Consider the following 23,240-nt stretch of genomic DNA (forward strand, 5'->3'; position numbering starts at 1 on the left):
TTTTTTTTTACTGCATTTGGAGGCTCCTGTGGAAGAAAGCTTCAAGTGGAGGAGGAGGAGGAGGGTGGCCCCATTGTCTGGCCACTGAAGGGGTGGGGACTGAGGCTGTATGCAGATGTGCTGCTGGCAACGGACATCTGCTCGCTCCCCCCCTCCTGGGCATTGTCACAACAGACCAGGGGGAACTTAAAGAGAGGAGCCTGCCCGCGGAGAAATAGCCTTTTGTCAGTGACGTGCAGGCGGCGGCCCGCACCCTTCAAGATGTTTGCATCTTATTGGAACATCTGATTATCTCGTGCCTTTTGCTTTAAACCCGAGATTATGGAGAGGGTCTTAACCTCCCCCCAAAATATCAGTTACTGTTTATGTACTTTTCTGGGATTTCCCACTCCTACTGACAAAACCCTCCCTGTTCGCCTCTCCACATCCCTCCCCTCATCTGCCGCCTTCAACTCTGCTGGGGGTTGAACTTCCTCTCACGTCTTTGTGGGCTGCATGTGTTCAGATATGAATGCCTGGCCTCCCAAGGCAAATGCATCACAGGCAGCGTCAACAATGCACATGGCGGCGCCTATCAGTTCTTTTGATTTATCACTTAGGAGGAAAACGCAGAGGAAATGCAAAAAAACCAACCAACGCTGTTAATATTTATGATGTTACGCATTCTGCCTGTGCTTGATGATGGCTATCAGTGCTGTTGCGTGTGTTGCGTGTGTGTGTTTGTATTGGAAATCAGGAGTCTCATTTGCCTCAACAGATATTCCCTGGTGGCCGGTGGAGTCGGTGTACTGTGATTACGAACATGATTTGTGCTTGTAGAGAGCACTGATGTACATGGCTGATCTTGCTGTACAACATGCTTGTGTAGGGACTCATTTGTGTGCTCCCGCTGTATTATGACACGCTGGATGTAGCGGCGAGGCAAAGCCGGGGGAGCAAGTGCACCGGAGCAGGAAGAGAAGATGGTTTTTGAAAGCACGGGGTGCCGGCCGTATCTCACGTCGCTCGCCACCCGCTCGTTTGGCATGTGGTTATCTCTGGACGTTCATGTTGTTTGTTCCTCTTTCTTGCATCGCTGCCACGTCCCTCTGTTTTTTTTTTTCTTTCAGTTGACATGATTACTTAGTAACGAGGACGAGCTGGAAGCACAGCAACAGGAACAAAAAAAATAAAATCATGCATTGACTGCCTGTTTTGAAGTCACAGAAGCAAAGCAATTACAATTGGTTAATCATATTCTCAGAGCCTAATACTCCATTTAACACAGTAATTTGGACGCTGCTGAAATAGCTCTTGTGAATTCTTCTGAGAATTTCCATAATGGCCCGGCCACTAACGGCTTCTAAAAGTTCCCATAGGAGTTGGTGTGAGAGGATTTTACTGTCATGTGATTGTGCTGTGCATTGTGGAGAGAGGAGGTAATGAGTGTGAAATTACCGAGTGCCTTCTGCAGGGGGCCAGAAACCCGCAGCCTGATGTCAGTCACCCATGATGCACTGGAGGATACAGCAGGTGATTCGTCTCAGTGACAGTTGTCTTATACGTGGAGAATTCAAGGTTTTGCTTTTCTTTAATTGAGAGATTTAAAGACCTTCCTTCAACAGTAGGCAATCGGCCACTTTAGCCAACGGTCTCTTGAAAGCATTTCCCAACGTGAGCCATTGTTCTTTGTTTCAAAAAGTCCTGCAGAATTTCTGTCGCTCAGATCTTTAGACATCTTAAAAATTAATTCTCAGATTGCATTAAAGCTTTGATGCTGATATCAAAGACTTTTTGTGAAGTGGTTCCCTTTGCAAAACGAGAACCGTGGGCTGGTTTTATTTCAATCGTTCCTCGAGCAACTGTTGTATCTCACGCTGGCTGCTGGTGGATTCGTCTCAGAGCGGAGAACGGGCGTTTTAAAAATCGTGTGTGTGTGTGTGTGTGTGTGTGTGTGTGTGTGTGTGTGTGTGTGTGTGTGTGTGTGTGTGTGTGTGTGTGTGTGTGTGTGTGTGTGTGTGTGTGTGTGTGTGTGTGTGTGTGTGTGTGTGTGTGTGTGTGTGTGTTTGGTGCGCTCTCCAATTTTTCAGCACCTGTTTCTCATTTGTTAGAACACGCTCTGCTGTGTCTCAGTCGTTTTTTTGTTTGGGATAGTTTAAGGAGTCTTTCAGTGTTTGTATGTTCACTCATGTCTGCCACTGGTATGATTGTATACAGGACGGAGACATGTATACATCCAGTGGTTTGCACCTAAGTGCAGCCAAAGTCATTCTTCATACTCTCACAGCTGTTTTCTGCCGTAACTCGTCACATTGGCATCCTGCAGGCTTGTTAGTGAGCTTTGCCAATTAAAAATAATGAATTTAATAGTCTCTCCCAGTTCAGCTGGCTTCACAGTAGCCAGAAAACAATGCAGATTATATTGCACTGCTGTATTCAAAAGCATTAAGGGATATAATTGAGACAATCACATATTCGAGTGGAGAATCACATTCACTCTCTGAACTGAATCTTAATCTTAAATCCAAAGTGATTAACTGAACAAGTTGCACTTTCGCTTTTATTGGATTGTTTATTATTCTGTGTGTTGTCCATGACATCATGTGCTCAACATGTCTCTGAGTATTTATGGCTGGAAGTCTCACATGTCCACTTCTGCAACTTGTGTAATAAAACCAAGCTTTGATATTTTTATGCAGTAAAAATGCTAATATTATGAATGAAGTATTATTCAATGGTGGTTTATTTATTCATCATTTTATATTTTGGCAGAATACAGTGATGTTCCAAAGGCCTAAAATAACATCTCCAATTTTCTTGTTTTATGCCAAACAAGTAGACATTCGACTGATTGTTCCAGTTATATAATGTAAAAAAAAAAACAATGAGTACAGTGGAAGTTGTGTCATTTCACTGAAGACATTTAACACGTCACAGAAGGATGATGTGGTGTAAACAATACAATGAATGCTGGCTGAATTCCATTTAGCTGCTTCAGTTTCAGGGTCCTGACAATGTAGGCTGTCTTTCACACTGACATGTACTGGGACAATAAAGCGGCGCCATTATCAATGCTATTAGTAACATGTGCTAATATGCCAATCATCGCAATGACTGTAGCGAGGATGCATGCAGTATGTTAGGGAACTATAATAGCACACAGTTCTCTAAACCATTCACTCATTATATGATTGGATGAGAGCTCTTTGTTGCAGTGGGGGGCAGTGCAGGATGTTTACTGTTCCCTGTATTTATGACCATGGGAGTTTGCTCACGCCACTTGGCTGTCTAACAGCCTCCCACCTGGTGTAAACCATCACACTGTGAATTCCCTGCTCCTCCTTAATGGCTGGCCATTTTCCTCCAAAGAACTCCTAATTGCTCTCGACTGTGTGCGTTGGACATTATGCCAGGGATAGATGGGAGTGAGGGGGGATGGATGAAGGGGGTGTAGTTTTGGAGATCTAATTGGGATGTAATACACTTTCTTTCCAACATGGAAAAGTGTGTGTGTGTGTGTGTGTGTGTATTTGCCAGCAGGAAATGGGGGGGGGGAAAAGAGTTGATCTTCTCCCACTCACCTCCCTTCCTTTTGCCTGTCATAGCCAGAACTTTAAACACTGGCCATTAACTTTCATGCAAAACCAGAGAGGATTAGGAATGAATAGTAGTAGCGTCTTCCAGCCATGTGTGCGTGTACATGTGTGTGCTCGCGTTTGTGTCCGCGTGTCACTTTTGCAGGAACTAGCAGAAACAAAGCACCATCTGCACGCAGCAGGCTGTCCTGACTACTGCCTGTTCTTCTGCTGGGGCAGAGACGAGGCTTTTCTGTGAGCATTGTTACGAAACCGGCTGCTGCTGCCGCCACCACTGCTGCTGCTGCTGCTACAGTGGTTGTTAATGCTGACAGCTAATAATGTCCTCCTGGATGACTGTGCCTTGCTGGAGCCAGAGAGAGGAGACAGAGACTAATGAAGAGAGGCAGGAAGTGAAGCAGCGAGAAAGACCGAAACAGATAGAGAGGAGGATAGCAGTGAGGCTTGCAGTTCTCTCTGTCCGAGCTGGGGAAGTTTCCTGAAAAGGATTTTACACACACTCAGAAAGTACAGGCACCATGTATTGTGTTTTATTTCCTCTTTTTTTCAAATGCCTTCCTTCCTACTCTCTCTCAGGTCTCAGTGGGGGTGGCATGAGGAGGAAGAGTTTCATTGTGTCTTGGCAGAGGGGCTGTTTCAGTCCAGCTGACATAGGCTTGTGTCAGGAGGATCCGTCTTGCTGATGTTAGGCAAGTTGTAAACTGAAAGAGATGTCTGAAGTGCTGAAGTGAGCCCTTGCCAGCGGAGAGACTGCTCTGTGTGTGTGTTTGCCATTCTGCTGAGCACCACTTCACAGAGAAAACTTTTTCTGCCCAAATCTGCTGACAGAGAGAAGGAGGAGGAAGAGGGGAGCACAAAACTGTTGGAGTTGGGGTTTTGGGAATCATTGTGGGCACACAGAGCTTTGGCCATTGTGGGTCTGTGACACTGACATTTGGACATGGTGAGGGAGAGAAAGGAGTTAAAAGTGCACTTTTTGTTTTCAGCTGTCTCTTACCACCCAATTTTTTTTCTTGCCGCTGCTCACGATTCTTGGAGACGGCAGTCATTGAACCTTCCAACCACATGAATATGCAAGATAAGTCCGCTTTTCTTCTCTGCCCCCTGAGCTGTATTTTTTCTTCCACCCAGAGACCTGTCGTGTTGTGTTTGATTGGCCCTGACATTTGAAAAGGTCCTTGAATAAAAAAACTTGTTTATGACAACTGGAGAACCTTCCTTGCAGCAGAGTAAAAATGGCATTTTGAAAGGAGCACAGCTCCTGCATATTTAAATGCTAATGGCTCTGTGAATGTGCGGACTAATAGAATGAAGTGCAGAATGTACTCTGAGGATGCAGGCACACTATCTGAGTGCTACTTCTAATAGTTGTTGAAGGTGCATCAGCTCATTCTATCAGCTGATGATGTGGAGTCAGAAGTTTATTTTATATAAATCATCACATTCTTTCTTTACGGCAGCAGACGGATTATCTCAACACATTAACTTGAAGAATAGGCTTATATCCAGAAAAAAAACCTCTGGGAAATCTGTTTTTCAAATTCTGGCATCTGTGGTGTATTATCACAACAGTTATGATGCAGATAAAGTTTAACAGCTTGTTTTACAAGCTCGCTGATGCTGTGTGGCAGCGTAGGACTGCTGGTCTAAGACAGGGCCCCTGTGGTTCTGGCTGGGCAGCCCTGTAGTGAGGCGTCAGGTCCTTGGTCTGTTACGAGCTGTTTTGTCAGCAGCAGGCAGCCTTGGATCTGCCTGGACTTTGACCTGCTGGGGGAGTATTTGGTCTCATAGTTCTGCTTGCTCTCTAGGTTTTACACTGTGTGGACACTGGACAGCTGATGATGTGATTGGATATGAATTTGTATTGAATTTTCGCCTGTTTTCTCACATAGGTATTATTATTATTGTTACTGTTTGCCATGTTAGCCCTTAACTTATAGTTAAAGAAATTAGAGGTTTGTGTGAAAGGTTCTCACTGATGTCTAATTCTTATAATGCCACAATTACATGTTGTGAAAACTTGAGGCCTGGTCACAGACAGGGAATATCCAGTTAATCCAGGTGTTTGGCACGTTCTGCGACACAGCAACATAACAGGGTTCAGTTTTTGGCAGGAAACAGGGTTGGTTCAACAGGGTAGGAAAAGCAGGTAATTGGCTGGCGCCCACGAGAACAACTGTTTTAATTCGTCCACAGCAATAACAATTTTATGAAAACCCCTTGAAATTCAATGATCAGCTATGGGCTACGACACCATAGTAAAAAAAAAAAACTAACCAGGCCCCATACCACTATCTTTCTGCCAACAGCTTCATGTGTGTGTATGATGTGTCTGGGTGGGTGGTGGAGTTTACGCTTAAACTTTACTGCCTAACATTTTACATTGCATTTTTGTGAATGCACAGTATGCACTTTCTTTATCATTTTGACAATAAAAGAATCATTTAAAGATTGGAAAGACGCTCCTGCCGGGACCATTTGGAAAGTCAGCCATTTACACCGACTGGGTGTTTTGCTCTTAGCAATGTACATAATTTATTACGAGTTCTTTAAGGAGAAAAATGTCTCACTGAGCTGGTTAGACCAGTTGATAACGGGACAATAAGTTCATGCCGTTAATTCAGAAAACTATCGTCGACTCTCGTCTCATCAGTGCCTGTAAAATGTTCACGTAATGTGGAGCAATGACTACTCCAGGTTGGATAATAGTGGATTGTGCAGCGTAGCTAATAACCTTTGATATGAGTTTACAGTTCCCTCGTCAAGATGTCTTTGCTAGTGTGAATTTTTCATGACGTTTACCAAAGTTAAACTGGATATAAAAGCAAAAAAAAATGCAGTGATTATATTTGCAATAACTGATTTCGTTGTTTATAATGTTGCTGTTTTTTCAGCTGGGGCATCACCAGGCTGCTAGACCAATAGGATCACCCAAGCTTTATGTGGGAATCTTTCTCAAGTGCCAATTTCTTGTTGGCAACCATAACATCACCATTTAATGCTGTAAGTTTATCCTCGCAGTTCAGGTTATGGCAGTCTACATACCACGCCGTCATGCATCTAACCGCCTCTTTGCTCGCATAAATACTGGCACGGGTCCAAACAGGGAAACCTGGCAGATTTCCATGAAACCATTTGACTCCTCAACCGCTCTGTTAAGTGAGAGGCTGCACTGCTCTTTGGTTTAAATGAGCAGTGGACATCAGCACGGTCGCTGTTACCGAGCATCAGCGCACACACACACGCACACACACACACAGACACACACCCACACAATTCCACACAAAAGCAGTTATCTACTTGTTGCCGTGTAGAGACCTGAACAGAGGTGAGCTGTCACATCATCTCATCTGTGGTGAAAAGTGGCGTATTATCTACGTGTTGCCAGCAGTGACGGAAGTGTTGAAAAAGTGAGTGGGGGAGCCGAGTGCCGGAGTCTTATCACCTTAGCGATCTCCATTATGAATATGTATATTACCGATGTTTGGCGAGCCCGGGGCTAATTCTTTGATTCTGTGCTGCTGAGAAGCTCAGTGGGATGGTTGGCTTTTTAAGTCGTCTGCTTGTTCACACAAAGACGTGTTTGATTTTCAGCCGTATGGAGATGTTTGATTCCTGATCCTGAACAAAAAGGATTTACTGTGGGTTAATGTTTCACTGAGCTCGAGAGGAGCCACAGACTCGGTCCCTCCTACTCAGTCGTCTGTGAACACTCCCCTCGGGACTCTGTGTGAGGTTAGAAGCAATGTAGGTGTCCCTGGGGTTTCCAGACATGCTGTTTTAAGGCACAATACATGTGTATGCTACATGTTTTTACTCTTTGTACCACATATCTGAAACATCAAGCAGAAGCAAAGCAAATCCCTTTCACGTATGATAACATTTACTGAGGAGGAATTTGTTCCCAGAATAAAAGTGCATGCCCCTTTTTAGTTCAGCATTGGAATTTTTTGCTATCAGGAGTTAGAGATAGCATTCCGATACAAAACTATTTTTCCCTCCCAAATTCCGATATGTTGATTTTACGTATCGGCTGTTACGAGTCCAAGTGTCAATCCAATATCAGTGCATTGAAAAAATCAACAACTCTTATAAATAAGTTGCTACTAACCCTGTGTGAAAGTGATGACTGCTACCATTGGTGTATGGCCTCATGCTAGTGATGGTTTTGGCAACACGAGTGCCACTCAGTCTTTCATACGGTAGATGTTGCCACTTTACTTGTGGGACTTTCCAGAATTAAATTTTGCCAAATTGCCAGTGGCACTGCTGTTTTGGAGCAGCAGAGGAGTGATTTCTGGGAAAAGGAAATTGCAGTTCTATCTGGGTTAAACTAATATAACGTATTGCTGCTTTGCTGCTTCTTCTTCTTTTTCACAAAATTGATACAGTGAGGAAAATATCATTTCCACTTCCATGTACCTGTCACATGATGCTGGTATTATTAATATTGCACATTTTATTACTTTTCCTGTGGCTTTTGTTTTGTGCTTTAGCCTTCGTCCACTGTGTGCAATGAGAAAATTATTTTCCTTTCACGACACTTCGTGAGCAGAAATTATGAAGAGAAGTCTTATCACCCTAATGGGAATGTTGAATTAATTAAATATCTCGAATAACCCGCAGAACATAGCTTTGTGTTCCACTCTTCACCCACTTGCTCATGCATTGTCTCACTCGGATAAACCTCATCTCTGACCTTTCCCTTTTATCCTGGGAAGCAATCCACTGTAAGACACCAGCCTAACACACACACACACACACACACACACACACACACACACACACACACACACACACACACACACACACACACACATATGGCTATATAAAAACACAGACATATACACAAAAATGCACACGCACATGCTCACAGTGACAAATTAGCCTTATTATAAGCAAGCTATTAATTCAACAGGGAGGCTGAGAGATCCCCATAAGCACATCTCTCCTCTGAGGTGAACTAGAGAGACAAAAACATGCTGTCATTGAAAAGAGGTCTTCTCAGGTTCCACAGAAACACCAAATGTTCTGTGCAGTTAGCTGAAATTATAAAGCCTTGTAAACAGAAACGATTGTATGCTCTGCAGTTTCTCAGCCCACTATGATGCAGCCAACATATAGATATACAACAAACATGCTCTGTGTGTGTGTGAGTGTGGGATTGTGTGTGTGTGAGTGTGTGTGCCCCCTCTCCCAACCCAGCTGAGACTGACAGATGGAATCATTTCACACTCAGACAGAAAGGCAGGGTACAGGAAACCGTGGTGTTTTTAATGGTGTTTGCGCTGCTGTGGTTGTTATTAATCTAGGTCAGTGGCGTTCAGCTCACAGTGAAACGGCCTCAGGGGCAAGCTTGGCCTTTACTTAACCCTATTTACTCGGTTACCTTACATTCTACTCACCTACATGAGTAGGTTTGCTGTTTAAGAACCTAACGAGATGTTTACGCTCTGTGGTTTTTTTGAATGAATTACTTCTGTACCTGCTTCAGCTGACCTTTTGGTAATCAGAGCACATGTGGCTCCTCGTCTCAGCTTCGATGGCCCATAGCATTGAAACCCCCCTGGACCTTTTGACTCTTAAGATGTGCAGCTCTCTAACCCGATTAGCAAACTTAAGCTAGCAAACTGCCAGTAGGTCTGGAAATTGAACCTCGAAACCTTAATTCAAAGTTGCATGAAATTATTTTGCAAGAAGATTCTTTGTGTTGTCTTTGATCAAACATTTCCTGAAACTTGGCTGAGTTTAGCCTTCAGTCAGACTTCTTGTTCAGCTGCTCAACTGTGGGCTTAAAAGGTCAATACAATTTTATTCTCTAAAATAATCTTGTGATGTTCACAACAAATTCCATCAATAATTTTTCTCCACATGCACATAATTCTTTTTTTTTTAAAATATACCAAAAATGTTTGTAGGTGTTTAGAAATCAACACTCAGTTGAGTTTGTTCCACTCATGCCAAGGCAAGGACCTTTCATTCCTGTAAAAAGACATTTAGCAAACAGTTTATTTAGGTCAGAAACCATACATATACTTCTACATATACATTGCTTAAATTGATCAGCTGCAAAAGAAGTTTACCCTTGGTGTAAACTAGGATAGAAGGTCTGCGAATATCTCAAAGGTTCAAGAGGAAAATGCTTTTGTCTGGATAAGGTGCAGCATTTTTAAATATCTGAAGTTGTCTTGCAGATCCAATATGTATGTGAAAGGCTCATATGGGTCAAATTAGTTTTTGTAGTTTACAAGGATAGTAGATAAATCTAATTAATCTCACTTTAATATATGCAAATGATGACATAAGTTTCAGTATCCTGATGGATCAGCTATATTTCACGTGGACAAGGATTCAGGAAGCTCTCTCACAGTGATCAGATTTCTCTATCACCATCCACCTCCTCTACAAGTGTGAATCTCTGAACCAAAGCTCGTTCAAAAATAGGAGCATTTACACTCACATCATGAACTCATCTCTCCAGTTAATTTGCAGTCTAATTGCTTTTACAGTTGTTGCATATGCATCAGGTGCTCAGAAGTTAAGTGGTAGGAAAAGACAGATCATCAAGTTCAACAATTAAAACGGGCACTCAACACACAAAAATGTGCAAGTGCATCTAATTAGAATAAAACTATTCTGAGGGAATTTATTTACTTTATTATGTGGAGAGTAAATTTTTCAGACATGGAAAAGAAAGTATTTGTGGTGTTTGTGTTTCCACAAATCCTCAGTTTGCCCCTTAAGACCCAGAAGCAGTTGTTTTTATACAGTCACTCCTCATTAGTAATGCTCCGCTTTCTCAGACAAATCTGAAATTTACTCCTGAAGTGAGACTCGGGCATCTTCACTCTTCTATCAGCCAGTTTTTGTCAGGTTTTTAAGAGAGTGACACTTTTCCATTTACCATTTTTTTGGTAAGAATTAGAACTGTTGCAAAATTATCCCATGGCCCTAAATTATAATTGCTTTTTTGTCACTGACTTTTTCTCAGTGGGCATGAGGTTAGTTACTTTTTGAGTAAATAGCGCTAAATTGTTTAGACTTGTGCTAAATCATAGCAGACGACACCTTGTCTCTTTTGTCTCTGGCCTTGTTTTAATGAGCTGTTAGCCGAGGAATGGAAAGGTACTAAAGAGCTGAGAAAGACGAGGTGAGATGTCGGCGGCACCAACTGATTACAGTTTCACACAGTCTGTCATCAACAGTGTATCACTGGCAGCATTTTTATTTAGCTTATCAACTGAGGTCAGGACACAAATGGTCTTTGGTTTGTGGCTGAGATGTTGTTTGCTCTTTAGATGAAGTCATGGCACCGACCTCAGAGGCTTTTCTACCTGTTTCCAGGTATTTCCCCTCAGTTGTCGCTGCATTTTTCAGGTCGCTTCAGGTTTAGAGAGTCAAACACAAGCTCCGTTCATTTCAAAGAGATCAAGAAAGAGAAAAAGATATATTGTTGAGATATTGTTCTGGTCCATTGTGTGTTGTTAACAGGAACCTTGAGCTGTGAGCATCACTTACCTTGTATGTGTCAAAAATAGCTTATTGTCCAAATTCAAAAATACACCGCAGTGGTATTAAATGGTAAAAAGAGAAGCTGGAGCCAGATACTTTTTTAAAACGTGACACAATTGATTATAAAAGTGTTATGGATCAATAAATCAGGCCAGAATAGTGGTTTTGCTTTTGAATTCTCAATTAAATTGCATATCTTCTACCATAAATGTAAACATCAGAGCATTATTTACAGCTTTCACATCAGTGTAAACAAACCAAAGCAACCAAGCAAACACACTGCAGTTTAGTTTAATCTGAAGAAACAAGGTTACATGTGAAAGAACATGTAATGTCTAGAACTCTAGTCTATGAGCCTGTTTCATTGATTTGCATTCATTATCATGTCTGACACTCATCACCAGGGAGACTGGTCTAATCCTCCGCTTGCTGAGGGACCTTGTAAAGAAGTTGGTCCAGTTCTCATATGTGTATTCTTCATATGTGGGTGTAGTGTGTCTGTATAGTTCAGCTGCTAGTACAGGTCTTTGTCCCTCAGAGGAAAAGAAAGCCTGAGGTCAATGTTTTTCATGTTGAATGACAACAGGAAAGTGGAAAAGACAGATTTATTACCACAATAAAAGCATCTTCGACGCAGCCTGTAAGCTTAAGTGCCACTGGTTTTTGTTGTAATTGCTCGTGTGTCGACTCTGTGAGTTGAGATGAGTAAATACTGTGTGTGTTTGGCGTGTAATCTGTCAGTGTGAATGAAAAATACCAGTATAATATTTAGAGACATGTTTACAGTGCTTTTTTAATTCAATTGAAACACGGACTGTGTATTGTTCCAAGTCCTCAGTGGCCTGTGTTGTGTAGTGATGTTGCGAAAAAATAAATAAATTGCCAATTATCCCAGTGGAGATTTTTTATGCCAGACTTTGTTTTAGTTCATTAGATGTAAGGAGCTGGGGAGAGGAGGAATGTAGGCCACGGCGAGAGCCTCAGTGGGTTAGGCTAACAGGCTGCCGTGCACAATAATGTCACCATTTTGCGTTTCCTGGGTGACTTAAACGAATAGGCATTATTACAAAATTGTGCATTAGTCCAAGTCAGCAGTTAGTGCCGCTGCAGTCTCATTCTGTTTAGAGTCGAGAGGAGAGGAAGATGAAGGGAATGTGAGAGGAGGAGGAGGGAAGGAAGGGGGGGAGGATGGGGGGGGGAATGGTTGAGAGAAAAGGCGATGTAAAGGAGAAATGGGCAGTGAAAAGGACGCTATCTGCCAGAGGCTGACAGGACGTGCAGAGGGAGGTAAAAAGGAGACAGATGCTCCAACAGACTTTGAGATCATGATGATGATGAAGATGATGAAGATGATGGCAAGGAAGAAAGAGGGGAGCTGTAATTGTCAGTAACTGTGTATTTAGACGAGAGAGGCTGGAGGAAGAGAGAGGCTGGCAGGGAGGAGGAGGGAGGTGTAAATCAGCCGCCTGAGCGACAGCTTTACGTGCCCCTCGGAGCCCCAACTATCAGATTAATGAGAGAAGGGAAACCTTAACCACCTTCTCTTCTCCGCTGCTTCTCTTTCTGCTATCTGGCACTTTCAGCGACATAAATCACACACTCTTAAGCCGTCACTTTAGGGAGCGGCTACACAATTCTTCCTCAAAATGTTGACGGTAAAATACCCCTGTGTCAATGACGTCCTGCACTAATGAGATTTTCATGCAGCGAATGTCCCGTCCAAATGGCATCTCTCATGTGTCGTCCTGGTTTCTAGCCCCGCATTCATCAGTCGTTAAAGGAATAAGTCAACATTATGAGTAATACGCCCTTTCATTTTCCTGTCAAGCATTAGATGAGGAGATCAATACAACTGTCATGTCTGTATGGTGGATACAATGCTATAGAGCCAGCAGCTGGTTGGCTTAGCTCGGCGTAAAAAAACCTGTAAGTGTGAAATACATGAATGGTATGGCTCGGTTATCAGCATTTCTAAACACCTACCAATTAGCATCTTATTTGTTTATTCTGTATAAATAAATTAATAAATGAATTTAACAAACCAGGCGGTTATTAGCTTTGTCCCAATTCAGGGGCCGCATCCTTAGGAGACTGCATTTGAAGACCAATCGCGTCACTGCGCCTCCATTAGGCTCCCAAAGAGTCCTTCCTCTCCCAGGATCCATTGCACACCGGTGACAAAGCTAACAGTAAGTGTCACGGCTCATAGTAGCTAATATTACAATGGCTTTGCCTCCAAAGGACGTGGCCCCTAAATTATGACACAGCGATTGATAGTTTCAAATAGGAGCAAGTTAGCTGTTTGCAGTATTTATGCTAAGCTAAGCTACTAAGTCTTCCAACTTTATATACAGTCTATGGTTAATACTAATTGCAAAGACACAAGAATTGTACTGATCTTCTCATCCCCCCCAAAATTTCAACGTGCGGCTTTCACATGTTGACAAGTGAACAGTAAAAAATGGAGAGAAACTAAATCGACAGAAAAAACAAAACAAAACTCTGTTTGTCTAAAGTGCAGCAGCTCAATTCTTTGACTGTAAACTCATACACGTGTAGCTCAGCCTTCTGTGGGTGTGTGGTTTGGTTCTCACACTAGACCAGTTCACTGAGGTCAAAGAGAGGAAGCTCGGTTGATGAAAACACTCTGAAGATGTTCGATATTAACGATGAAAACTTGACCTCTTAGTAAACTCCTCCACAGGTATTTCACTCAAATGTGTTATGATAAAATCAAAGCTGTAGCTTTACTTCACTGTGGGCTCTTTCACCTTTTAGCCAAACCCACAGATCCTCAGTCTGTTACGAGGACTCCTCTAACACACGGCCTCAGTCAGAATAAGACCTCTCCCTTTCTCTCGGCGGTCTCCCTCTCGCTGTGTCCTCTTCGTCTATTACCAGCCCCAAACAAGATCTCCTGGGCCGCTCGGCTTCTCGTGTGCTTATCTCCACAAAAGGAATAGAAAATAATGTGTGCGAGTGAAAGAGATGTAACATAAAGAGCTGAAATGGAGATATGTGTCTGAAGTGTGAAACTGGCTCTTTCTGCTTGTGAAATGTCTTGATGTACAGGGTGTCGGATGGAGAGGCACTGTGTGAATACATAACTCATGGAGTGATGCAATAGCTGCAACAATGCAGTGTAATGCCTGGTGCGGAATTGAGTTTTTTTTTTATCCTGACACATTTGTTGAAATTTTTTACTTCCGTATGCGTCCTTGTGAGACACAGTAGAGAAGCTGTGGTGGCATGTCTGTGGTGCACATCTGCCCCAATTCACTAGCGTTGCAGAGCTCTTATCTTTGAACACCACACCAATCTGTGGCCCTCAGAGCTATCGTGTGAGTGGCATTTAGAGATATAACATGTAACTCTTGTAATTTGAATGGGAGAAAAAAAAATACGAATAGAGCTATGTTACACATTTTCTTCACTTGTGTACTGACACTATCTATAATGTTGATTTTATCAATTTATAGTATATTTTACATTTTTACCCCCATAAAAAACATGCAGAAATCTAAGTGACAGTGATGCACAAGAAAGCTCATGTTAACTACAGGGGCGCTTGGAGAGTGCATACCTCCGCCAAGGCTCATGCCCCCCCCACCCCTGCAAAATGTTCATGGAAATTGATTTATTAGTTTTTGAGTAATCCTGCTGACAGGCACGTACACCAACTCTCGCTGACTGGTTTGTATGTAGTGCCGGAGCAACAGGTTGTTGCTCTAATTGGATTAGATACTGCAGCAGAAACCGATCAACATGCTGTCGTACATTAATATAGATGCACAGGATAAACAGTATGGAAATGGTTTCATTCAGGCCTTATGGCACAATGCAGCTCACTCACAGTGGAGCTTCCAACAGTGTATGAAATGCCTCCTAGTCAAAGGCGAGATGTGATTTTACAAAATAACATTTGCAGATTGTCTATATTGTAGAAATGGAGCATAGAGATACCTTTTTTTTTATACCAATTTTTTATCAGCCCACAAAGTCAAACTCCTGCTTCAGCAAAGACAAAAAAATCTTGTATTATCAAGAGTATAGTGAGGTCTGCATTTCTCTGGTCACGATTTGACTCGATAACATTCACAGACTTGTCAGAGAACCGATGAACACGAGCACATAGCCGCAAGTATCGCTGTGTGTGTGTGTGTGTGTGTGTGTGTGTGTGTGTGTGTGTGTGTGTGTGTGTGTGTGTGTGTGTGTGTGTGTGTGTGTGTGTGTGTGTGTGTGTGTGTGTGTGTGTGTGTGTGTGTGTGTGTGTGTGTGTGTGTGTTGAGCAGAGGGCAATCCCTGGAGTTGTGTATTTCTGCTGTTAGCGTGTGTGTGTGTGACTTCCTCCTCTGTTTCTCTTCCTCTCCTCCAGCGCTGAGCACACACTGTATTTTCTCTCAGGTCGGTCCCCTTATTGTTAACTTACATAACAGCACTTATTCAAGTAACAATCCAGCAGCGATGGCGCTAAGAGCTGCGGGATAAGTGTACTTCCTCTCTGGCACTCCTCTGGCGGAGAGAGCTCAAAGTTGTAGTTGACTTTTCAACTCGCTAAGCGGAGTCGACTTTCTGTTTTTTCTCTCCCCCTCTGGAAATGGAGTGGATCTCCTTCTTACATGAGTCGAATCTCTGGAATTAATTTATGGAAATGAAGTCGTGTATACAACCGCAGTTTGGGTTTCTGATCAAATGTAGCTCCCAAACTGCTGAGGAGGCCGATCGTCTGCTGCGCTGCCGTCCCATCAGATGAGACCAGTGAGAAGAGATGTTGTGTTGAAATGATTTCAGGTGAAGATGGTAATTATTATTATTCTGAGTGAATTTAGGATAATTTGTAAGTGCTAAATCCCACAACTGAGCTGCTAACTGGTAGTAAAGGTTCTGTTTTCATCAAAATGCATGATGGAAATGTTTGTTTTAATAATTAATTGAGGGATTTTTGCTTATTACATTCAGTGAATAGATAAACACGTAATCCTAAATAATTTGCAGTGGACTAAATTATGTCGACACCTCATTAAAGTGGTAAAGTCAAAATCAAAATCATCACTCTGAAATGTTCACATTACATCATAGTAATTGAATCAAATATAAAAGTGCAATAAATGGAATAAATTGATATTCACGTTTATCCATATAATGAATAATGAACATTTAAAAATAGATTATATTAATATTATAATAATAATTTTTAAGATTCTTGTTAATTTGGACATCAAATAACATTTCGCGATCCTATTGTCACAATTCTGTTTGACTAAGTCAAATAAATTTATTGAATTATTACCTGGTTTTATAATCTAATTCTGCTGATTGTTTTATATCAAAAAACACTTTTAAAGATGTAGCAACTCATCCTAGATGTAGTTCATAGTTTATGAGCTAAGACGGTTGATATTGTGATAATATGATTTTAATCTCACCCTTGACATGTTATTGTACATCATACGATTAGAGAAATTATTCATCAGGCACCTGTGAGCTTGTGCAGTCCGTATTGTTGTCTGTCCGCTGACTCAAATGTCAGTGAAGTGAAGTCTTTATCAGAAGAGTTTATAATGACTCAATGGCCAGATGCACTCATGACCTGTAGTGTTGCCGCTCTGCAGCACAGAGTCACAGCACGTCTCCTCCGGTCTATTCATAGCCAGGGCGGCGTGACTCCCCCCTCCACCCCGCCACCCGCCTGCCCGACTGTTTCCTGGTCTCCCTCTTGCTCAATTACTTCTCCTCTGACTCCCACATGTGGGTCTCCAGCTCTTTGGCAGGAAGGCGTACCTTGTGGAGGAGGGAAGCGCAGTGGTGAAGCAATCCGCAATGTTTTCTTTTTTAAGAAAAAACGTGTGTGTGTGTGTGTGTGTGTGTGTGTGTGTGTGTGTGTGTGTGTGTGTGTGTGTGTGTGTGTGTGTGTGTGTGTGTGTGTGTGTGTGTGTGTGTGTGTGTGTGTGTGTGTGTGTGTGTGTCATATCATGTCAGAGAAAGAGAGGAGTTGATTGCAGGAGGAATGTAGCACGATGTACTACCCCCCCTTCTCTTGTGCACCTGGGAAAATGCCACAGCAGCTGTCCAAATAAATATGCAATGCATCAATTCATCATTCAGCCATTATTCAACCCTATCGCTCAGCCTGTCCTCCCCCACAAACTGAGCATAATGGCTGTAATTGCTGTTACACTGCAAATATCAATACATCATCATTTAAATAGTCAAGTGAGAGCCATTCTCGAAGTGCAGCAAGGAGCCCAGAGGCCGATATGGACGGAGGAGGCAGGGTTATAAATGTGAAAGAGATGCAGAGGACGGTGTCACGCTGTACTCATCCTGTTAGACGATGTTTTTCGAGTACTTTCCTCCCCCCCCCTGTCTTTATTCTGCTGATACATCCTCCGCACGTCTGCTGACTAACTGACCCACATTTCTCCGTGTGACACGCTGCCCTTAGACGCGTGCACGTTCAAACCTTCATTTCTGCTTGTCAACCTGTGTGTGTGTGTGTGGTGTGTGTGTGTGTGTGTGTGTGGACGCACTCCTGCACCTTTCTGTATCTATCTGTCAGTCTGCCCCCCCCTCAACTAAGAGATCTGTGCCACGTCCCTCAGGCTCCAGTGGGAACCAGTTAGACGATCACTCTTTAGAGGACCATCACTCAACGATTATAAATGACTGTTAAGATGCTTCATTGACTGTGTTTGTCTGCTTTGGGCTGTGAGTGACATTTCTTCATTACTGTAAATTAACGGTGCTCTGACACGAGGCTTCCTCCTCCGGAGAGTGGACTGATTCTGCCAAAGTTTTTGAGACAATCGGTGCGTGTTTGCTGTAAGTTTAATAATTCTTGGACTTTCCGGGATGCTTCTTTTGAAGGATATCATGTCTGTATCTTTATCTGATTATCATGAGTTTGAAAGCTGTTAAAACCACAACTCAGTGCCCGACTCCACCACATGACAGAAGCAGTTGCAGCACCATCAGAAGCTTCCAACATAAATGTATCAGAAGCTCACTCAGTTCTCAACAATCATCAATGAATTAGTTGGTGAAAAAACATGGTTATAATTAGACAACATAAATTCTAAAGAATTGAAAAATATGTTATAGAATTTGCACCTGTCTTAAATCACAGCTAACTTTTTAAAAGCTGAATATTCTTTTACAACCAGCCTGATGTTTCCTCCTGTTTTCTTGAATTTCAGGTGTAAGCTATCTGCTAGATAACGTTCCAGAGGATTGGAAACTTTGAGGAGGAGAGGTGGATAGAAAATCAAAAGAGGAGAGAGCATTATTCACACTGTGACAGGATGGCTCTGGTCGACAAACAAAAAGTGAAACGCCAGCGGCTGGACAGGATCTGTGAGGGTGAGACACACTCGTTTAACTTCTTCTTTCTGTCTCCTCTTTATGTCCTTGTGGATGTAAGATGCTGGCTACGTCACTGGAAGTTGATTATTTAGTTTGAGGGATGTTTGAGTGTGTGTGTGTGTGTGTGTGTGTGTGTGTGTGTGTGTGTGTGTGTGTGTGTGTGTGTGTGTGTGTGTGTGTGTGTGTGTGTGTGTGTGTGTGTGTGTGTGTGTGTGTGTGTGTGTGTGTGTGTTCTACAGGTTTATGAGCCGCAAAAACAGATTTTCCCTCCACAGTTAAATGGAAATGAAGTTTCCACTTTCACCCAGTATTTAAGCTTCTCAGCCTTCTGCTACTAATTCAGTAAAAAAAAGTGAGTAGGATGGGTTTTATTCTTTGTGTTTGTGTTTGTCAAAAGGGATCCTTGGGACCAGTCAAGGCTCCAAACTTCTGTTGTGAAGGCTGTTAAGAAGTGTGTGTGTGTGTGTGTGTGTGTGTGACTGTGTGTGTGAGAGGGACTGTGTGTATGTTTGCAGGAGGTTGAATGAGACTTGAGTTCCATGTTTCCAGATTGCTAGAAAGATTAAGTTGGAAGTAATAAATTGAAGCACTCCTCAGAGCCCTGGGTGGGGGGGTACTGGGACTGATTTGCATGCAGATGTGAATTGTGTGTGTGCGTGCGCGCTGAAGAAAGAGAGTGAGACACAGTATGAGTTTTACTTACTTGTTCTTTATTTAACCATGAACTGGAGCCACAGGATCTCTGCATGTTTATTTTGCGTTGTGTCTGTACTCACTGTACTGCTTCAATAATCTTATATGGCACCTTTCTAAAAACAGCTGTTCCAAAGAAGGACAAATAAAATCAAACATCACTACAGGTTTTCTCTATCAAGGCTCATTCATTAAAATCTCTCTTTGATGGGTCCTTTCATCTGTCTATTGTTCATATTTCAAAACAAGTTGAAACTCTCCCAAAGTATTTGTTATTGCAATTCAAGCCCTTTTGTAATTCGACTTGTCAAACAGTGATTAATTTGTGACCATTCAAACTTACAGCTCGCACAATATTTCATCTGTAATAAAACAGCACGTCATTGTAAAGGAGTCGTTATGCTTCAAACAAAGTACTTGTCAAGATGGTTGAACAGCGTCCAAAAACTTCTCTCTCCACAACTCTCAGGCGTCGTAATTTGTGAAACCACTCAGTGCTTTCTCACTTCCTGCATGTGGCCCTTTTAGCGTTCTACGTCTGAACTTCTTGAAAAATGATTCAAACAACTTCCTATGTCAGTGTTCAAACATGTGCAAAACCACGACATGACTTTATTTTATCTGCATTGAAGCACCTCACCCCCTCTCACCTTTGCCTTCCTTTTCTTCTGAGTCCGCCCGTTTAGAACAACCATAAACACTTCAGTTGTGTAAAACTGGTTGAATTCGAGCATATACCCTGAAGCTTCCCCCTTGTCTATAACATGACAACAGGCTCTTTCTCTAATGTGAACTTTCCAACCGCTGGTTTCTATGTTTACACAGTTTGGCCGCCCGTTCTTAAAGCCTGTCACTTAGATGGCCTCAGTCTGGTGACGACTTGGCGTGCGGCACTCTCGGGCTCATGGGAAATGGTGTTTCTCATTTAAATAAACATTGAAACCCCCTCCCAAAAAAAGTCACCTTTTTGGAGTGAATGGCACGAGAGGGGTTACGTTACGGGGCTGTATTTTTTGCATCATCTCGAAAGTCAATGTGATTTTGAATGATATTTTCTTAATTATGTAAAAGAGCACAGACAGTTTCGCTTCAGCTCAAGCAGGAGTGAAACCGTTGGATTTTCTCTGCAATATCGAATGACTTCATGCACATTCCTGTTGGCTCCTTTCTACATAAAATCCCATTGCGACTAAGAAAAAAAACATGTAATAGATTTTTAAATGAAGCAGTGACGCTGTCTAATTCTACCCTCAGAATGAAAGCCACATGTGGCATCTTAAATCTCTCCAAACCACCAACCCTACATGGTTGGAAACACTTTTTCCCCCCCCTCCTCTTTTGAAGAATGTGTACTTTGTGAAGAGGCAACATCATACAACAATATTTTCTGATCAGCACCATTTTGTCCCGCAGACGTCTTCCGTTTCTCCTCCTGCGATTATTAACAAATGAATTCATCCCACCAAAGAGGAGCGGGGATTTTTATTTTTTTTACTGTTCAGTTAGTCACCACAGCTGCTCTTAAAAAAAATGTGTCGAGGAGGGTGATTCACATCGATGTAAAAAGATCAGAGGTTGGTGAATGACGTCGTTTTCACGGTAGTGTTAAATCTGCTCAAACGTATAAAAGGGGTATTTCTAATCCAGAGGCATTGGGCGTTCTGCACCATTATGTCAAAGCCACCCACTATTATCTATAAACAGAGCGTTGGGACGGAGGCGTGAAATAGAAATCAAAGTTCATATTATGTGTATTGACAAAAACAAGAACGTTATGGAGTAATTGTGATTGCGTTGCCGTCGTAGGCTGCACTTGGCGAGACGGCGAGCGAAGCCTCCCTAATCTCCATTTATCTTCTGAGGGTAACTGTATCAATCCAATACTTGTTCCACAGAGGAGTGCATTGATTACATCTTTACTCATTGTGATGAGTGGCTAACTGAGCCATGCCTGTGGCCTAAATCGACTTTGAAATGGCTGATAAAGTGCGGCTGTTTACTGCCATCAGAAGTAGTCACAGCGCCGGCGTGTAGAATTCACCGAAACGGACGATGTTTCACCACTGAGGAAATCTGATGTGACTCTGTGTCCTCTGCTTTCATCTTTGATTTTTTGTGGTTTTCAAATTAGACACACGAGTCAAAATAAGGTCTGCGAATCTCGTCCATCAGGTTTCTTCTTTTGTTTGTCTACTAATTGTTTAGTTTGGCTGAAACATGCTGATTCCAAGGTGACATCAAGACGTTTAAAAAACAAAACCCAGATATCTTAATGACAGGATTTAACATTGGAAACGCTAAATCATCCCCCTGGAGGAGCTGGAAACTGAGAATTTTTCACGGTTTATCAATAATGGAATCAGGGTTTTCCTCAGGAAACAGTTTTAGCTGAGCTGGTAAACCCCCAATTTTGTTTGTAGGAAAACATAAACCATAGCTTCTCTTTTTAAATCTACATGTACTGTGTAAACATGCAAATATGTAACTGGGTTAATGGTCAGTTATTCAATGCTGATTTTTTTAAAGCAAAATTTACAAACACTGGTTCCAGCCACACAGAGGTGACAATTGGATGCTTTTCTGATTTAGTAACTAACTGAAAACCTTTAATTTGGACTATTGGGTGAATATATTTTAATCATGGGATCTGGGAAAAAATGTTCAGAGCAAAACAATTGATCAGTGAATCTAGAAAGTTGCTGGCAGATAAATCCGTGATTAAAATGTGAAAGTACACATTTTTCATAATGTTAGAAGAGGTGGTTCAAGCCTCATGAATCAATAATTTCTTCTGTATCAATATATTAATTGATCGATCAACTAATTACCTCCACCAAGGAACTAATGATTTCACCTCAGTCCGTTTGTTTGTTACTTGGTTTAAACAAAAACAACAGATTTTTACATAAGGATGCTTTCAGGTCGGTGAAGAAGTTTCACTTTCTTAAACATTACTCTCTTTTTCTAGAGAATAAATCTGGCATATTAAGGCAGCTGATATTTATGAGTGTGTGAGACCTGGTGCAGCTTAATTAAATTTAAGCGGACTGTTGGGCCTTGGCGGAGGTATGTTGTTTTACAACTTATATAAATACAGAAGGATTTTATTTTATTTTTTTTTTTTTACAATCAATCAGTAAAATCAGTCTTAATTGATTATACAAGTAACTTACATTTATTTCCCTATTAATCCCACAGCATTGTTTAGATATCAACTTACACAATATATTTGGTGCAACTGTTCCTTCTGTTGTGTGGTTGATAAAGTGCCAAGTGGAGTGTAACTGAAACAAGGGAGCTGTGGAAAACATCTGTTGTGAGCATCAGTTCCCATACTCCTCCCCGCATTCCCCCTTTTCCTCTCTCTCACTCTCCGAATCTCTCTCTCTCTCTCCGTCTCCTTCTGTCCGCTCCATCTGCGTACCCAGCATGCATTGGCTCGTGCAGCAGCGCAAGTCGTTGCCGTTTAGTCGGAGCTAGCTGACTGATCCGGGCGGAGAGGGGACGCGGTGAGCGGCGCTGCTGCGACGTGAACTAGGTCGCAGTGACAGCATCATGTCCCTGAATGTCGATTTGCAAGTTGTGCGTGTGTGCTGTGACGCAAACACCACAAGGTGGGGTAGTGGAATTTGTCATGGCGACTGGAAGGGTTTTAGTTGGCTCTGGAATTAAACACATCAATGCCTGATAATGCGTCTTGTTTTGTCCTGTGAATAACAGGAGGAAACGTTTAAACAGTGCAGAGTAAATAATGTGGCCAGTCATGCTAAAATACCATGAAGTTCAGCCTGTAAATTATTCATGCGAGCTTTTTTAAAATAAGAAAACACTTCATATTAAACAGAGAGGACAGGCTGCCAGGGGAAAGGAAGGGGGGTGTCCTGATGTCATCATACCCCTGAAGGGTGGGGGGGTTGTGGCACCCACCTCTCTGCTTTCAAACCACACCACCACCACCACCACCACCACCACCACTGGCATCTAGCTTAAGTATGAGGTCATCAGAGCAGTGTCTGGATCCGACTCCCCCGCTGCCCACCCCCAGGCTTGTTCCAGGCTCCTCACCAAAACCCACGACCCCTTTTTATGGGTTTTGTG

At 42.3% G+C, this 23,240-nt stretch overlaps 1 protein-coding gene across 2 annotated transcripts in view; it reads left to right on the plus strand.

Moving 5' to 3' along the window:
• Positions 1-23,240, plus strand: part of ctbp2a (C-terminal binding protein 2a) — a 62,114-nt gene that overhangs the window by 1,387 nt on the left and 37,487 nt on the right. The window contains exons 1-2 of one of the 2 annotated variants that reach the window (XM_035172571.2): positions 15,859-15,878; positions 18,284-18,446. In XM_035172571.2, coding sequence (XP_035028462.1) covers positions 18,389-18,446 — 58 coding nt within the window. In that variant the 5' untranslated portion in view covers positions 15,859-15,878; positions 18,284-18,388. Of the gene's footprint in view, positions 1-15,858; positions 15,879-18,283; positions 18,447-23,240 lie in introns of those variants that run through there. The other variant, XM_035172569.2, reaches the window with a different exon arrangement.

This window comes from Hippoglossus stenolepis, chromosome 12 (genome assembly GCF_022539355.2).
Source record: "Hippoglossus stenolepis isolate QCI-W04-F060 chromosome 12, HSTE1.2, whole genome shotgun sequence".
Lineage (NCBI taxonomy): Eukaryota > Metazoa > Chordata > Actinopteri > Pleuronectiformes > Pleuronectidae > Hippoglossus > Hippoglossus stenolepis.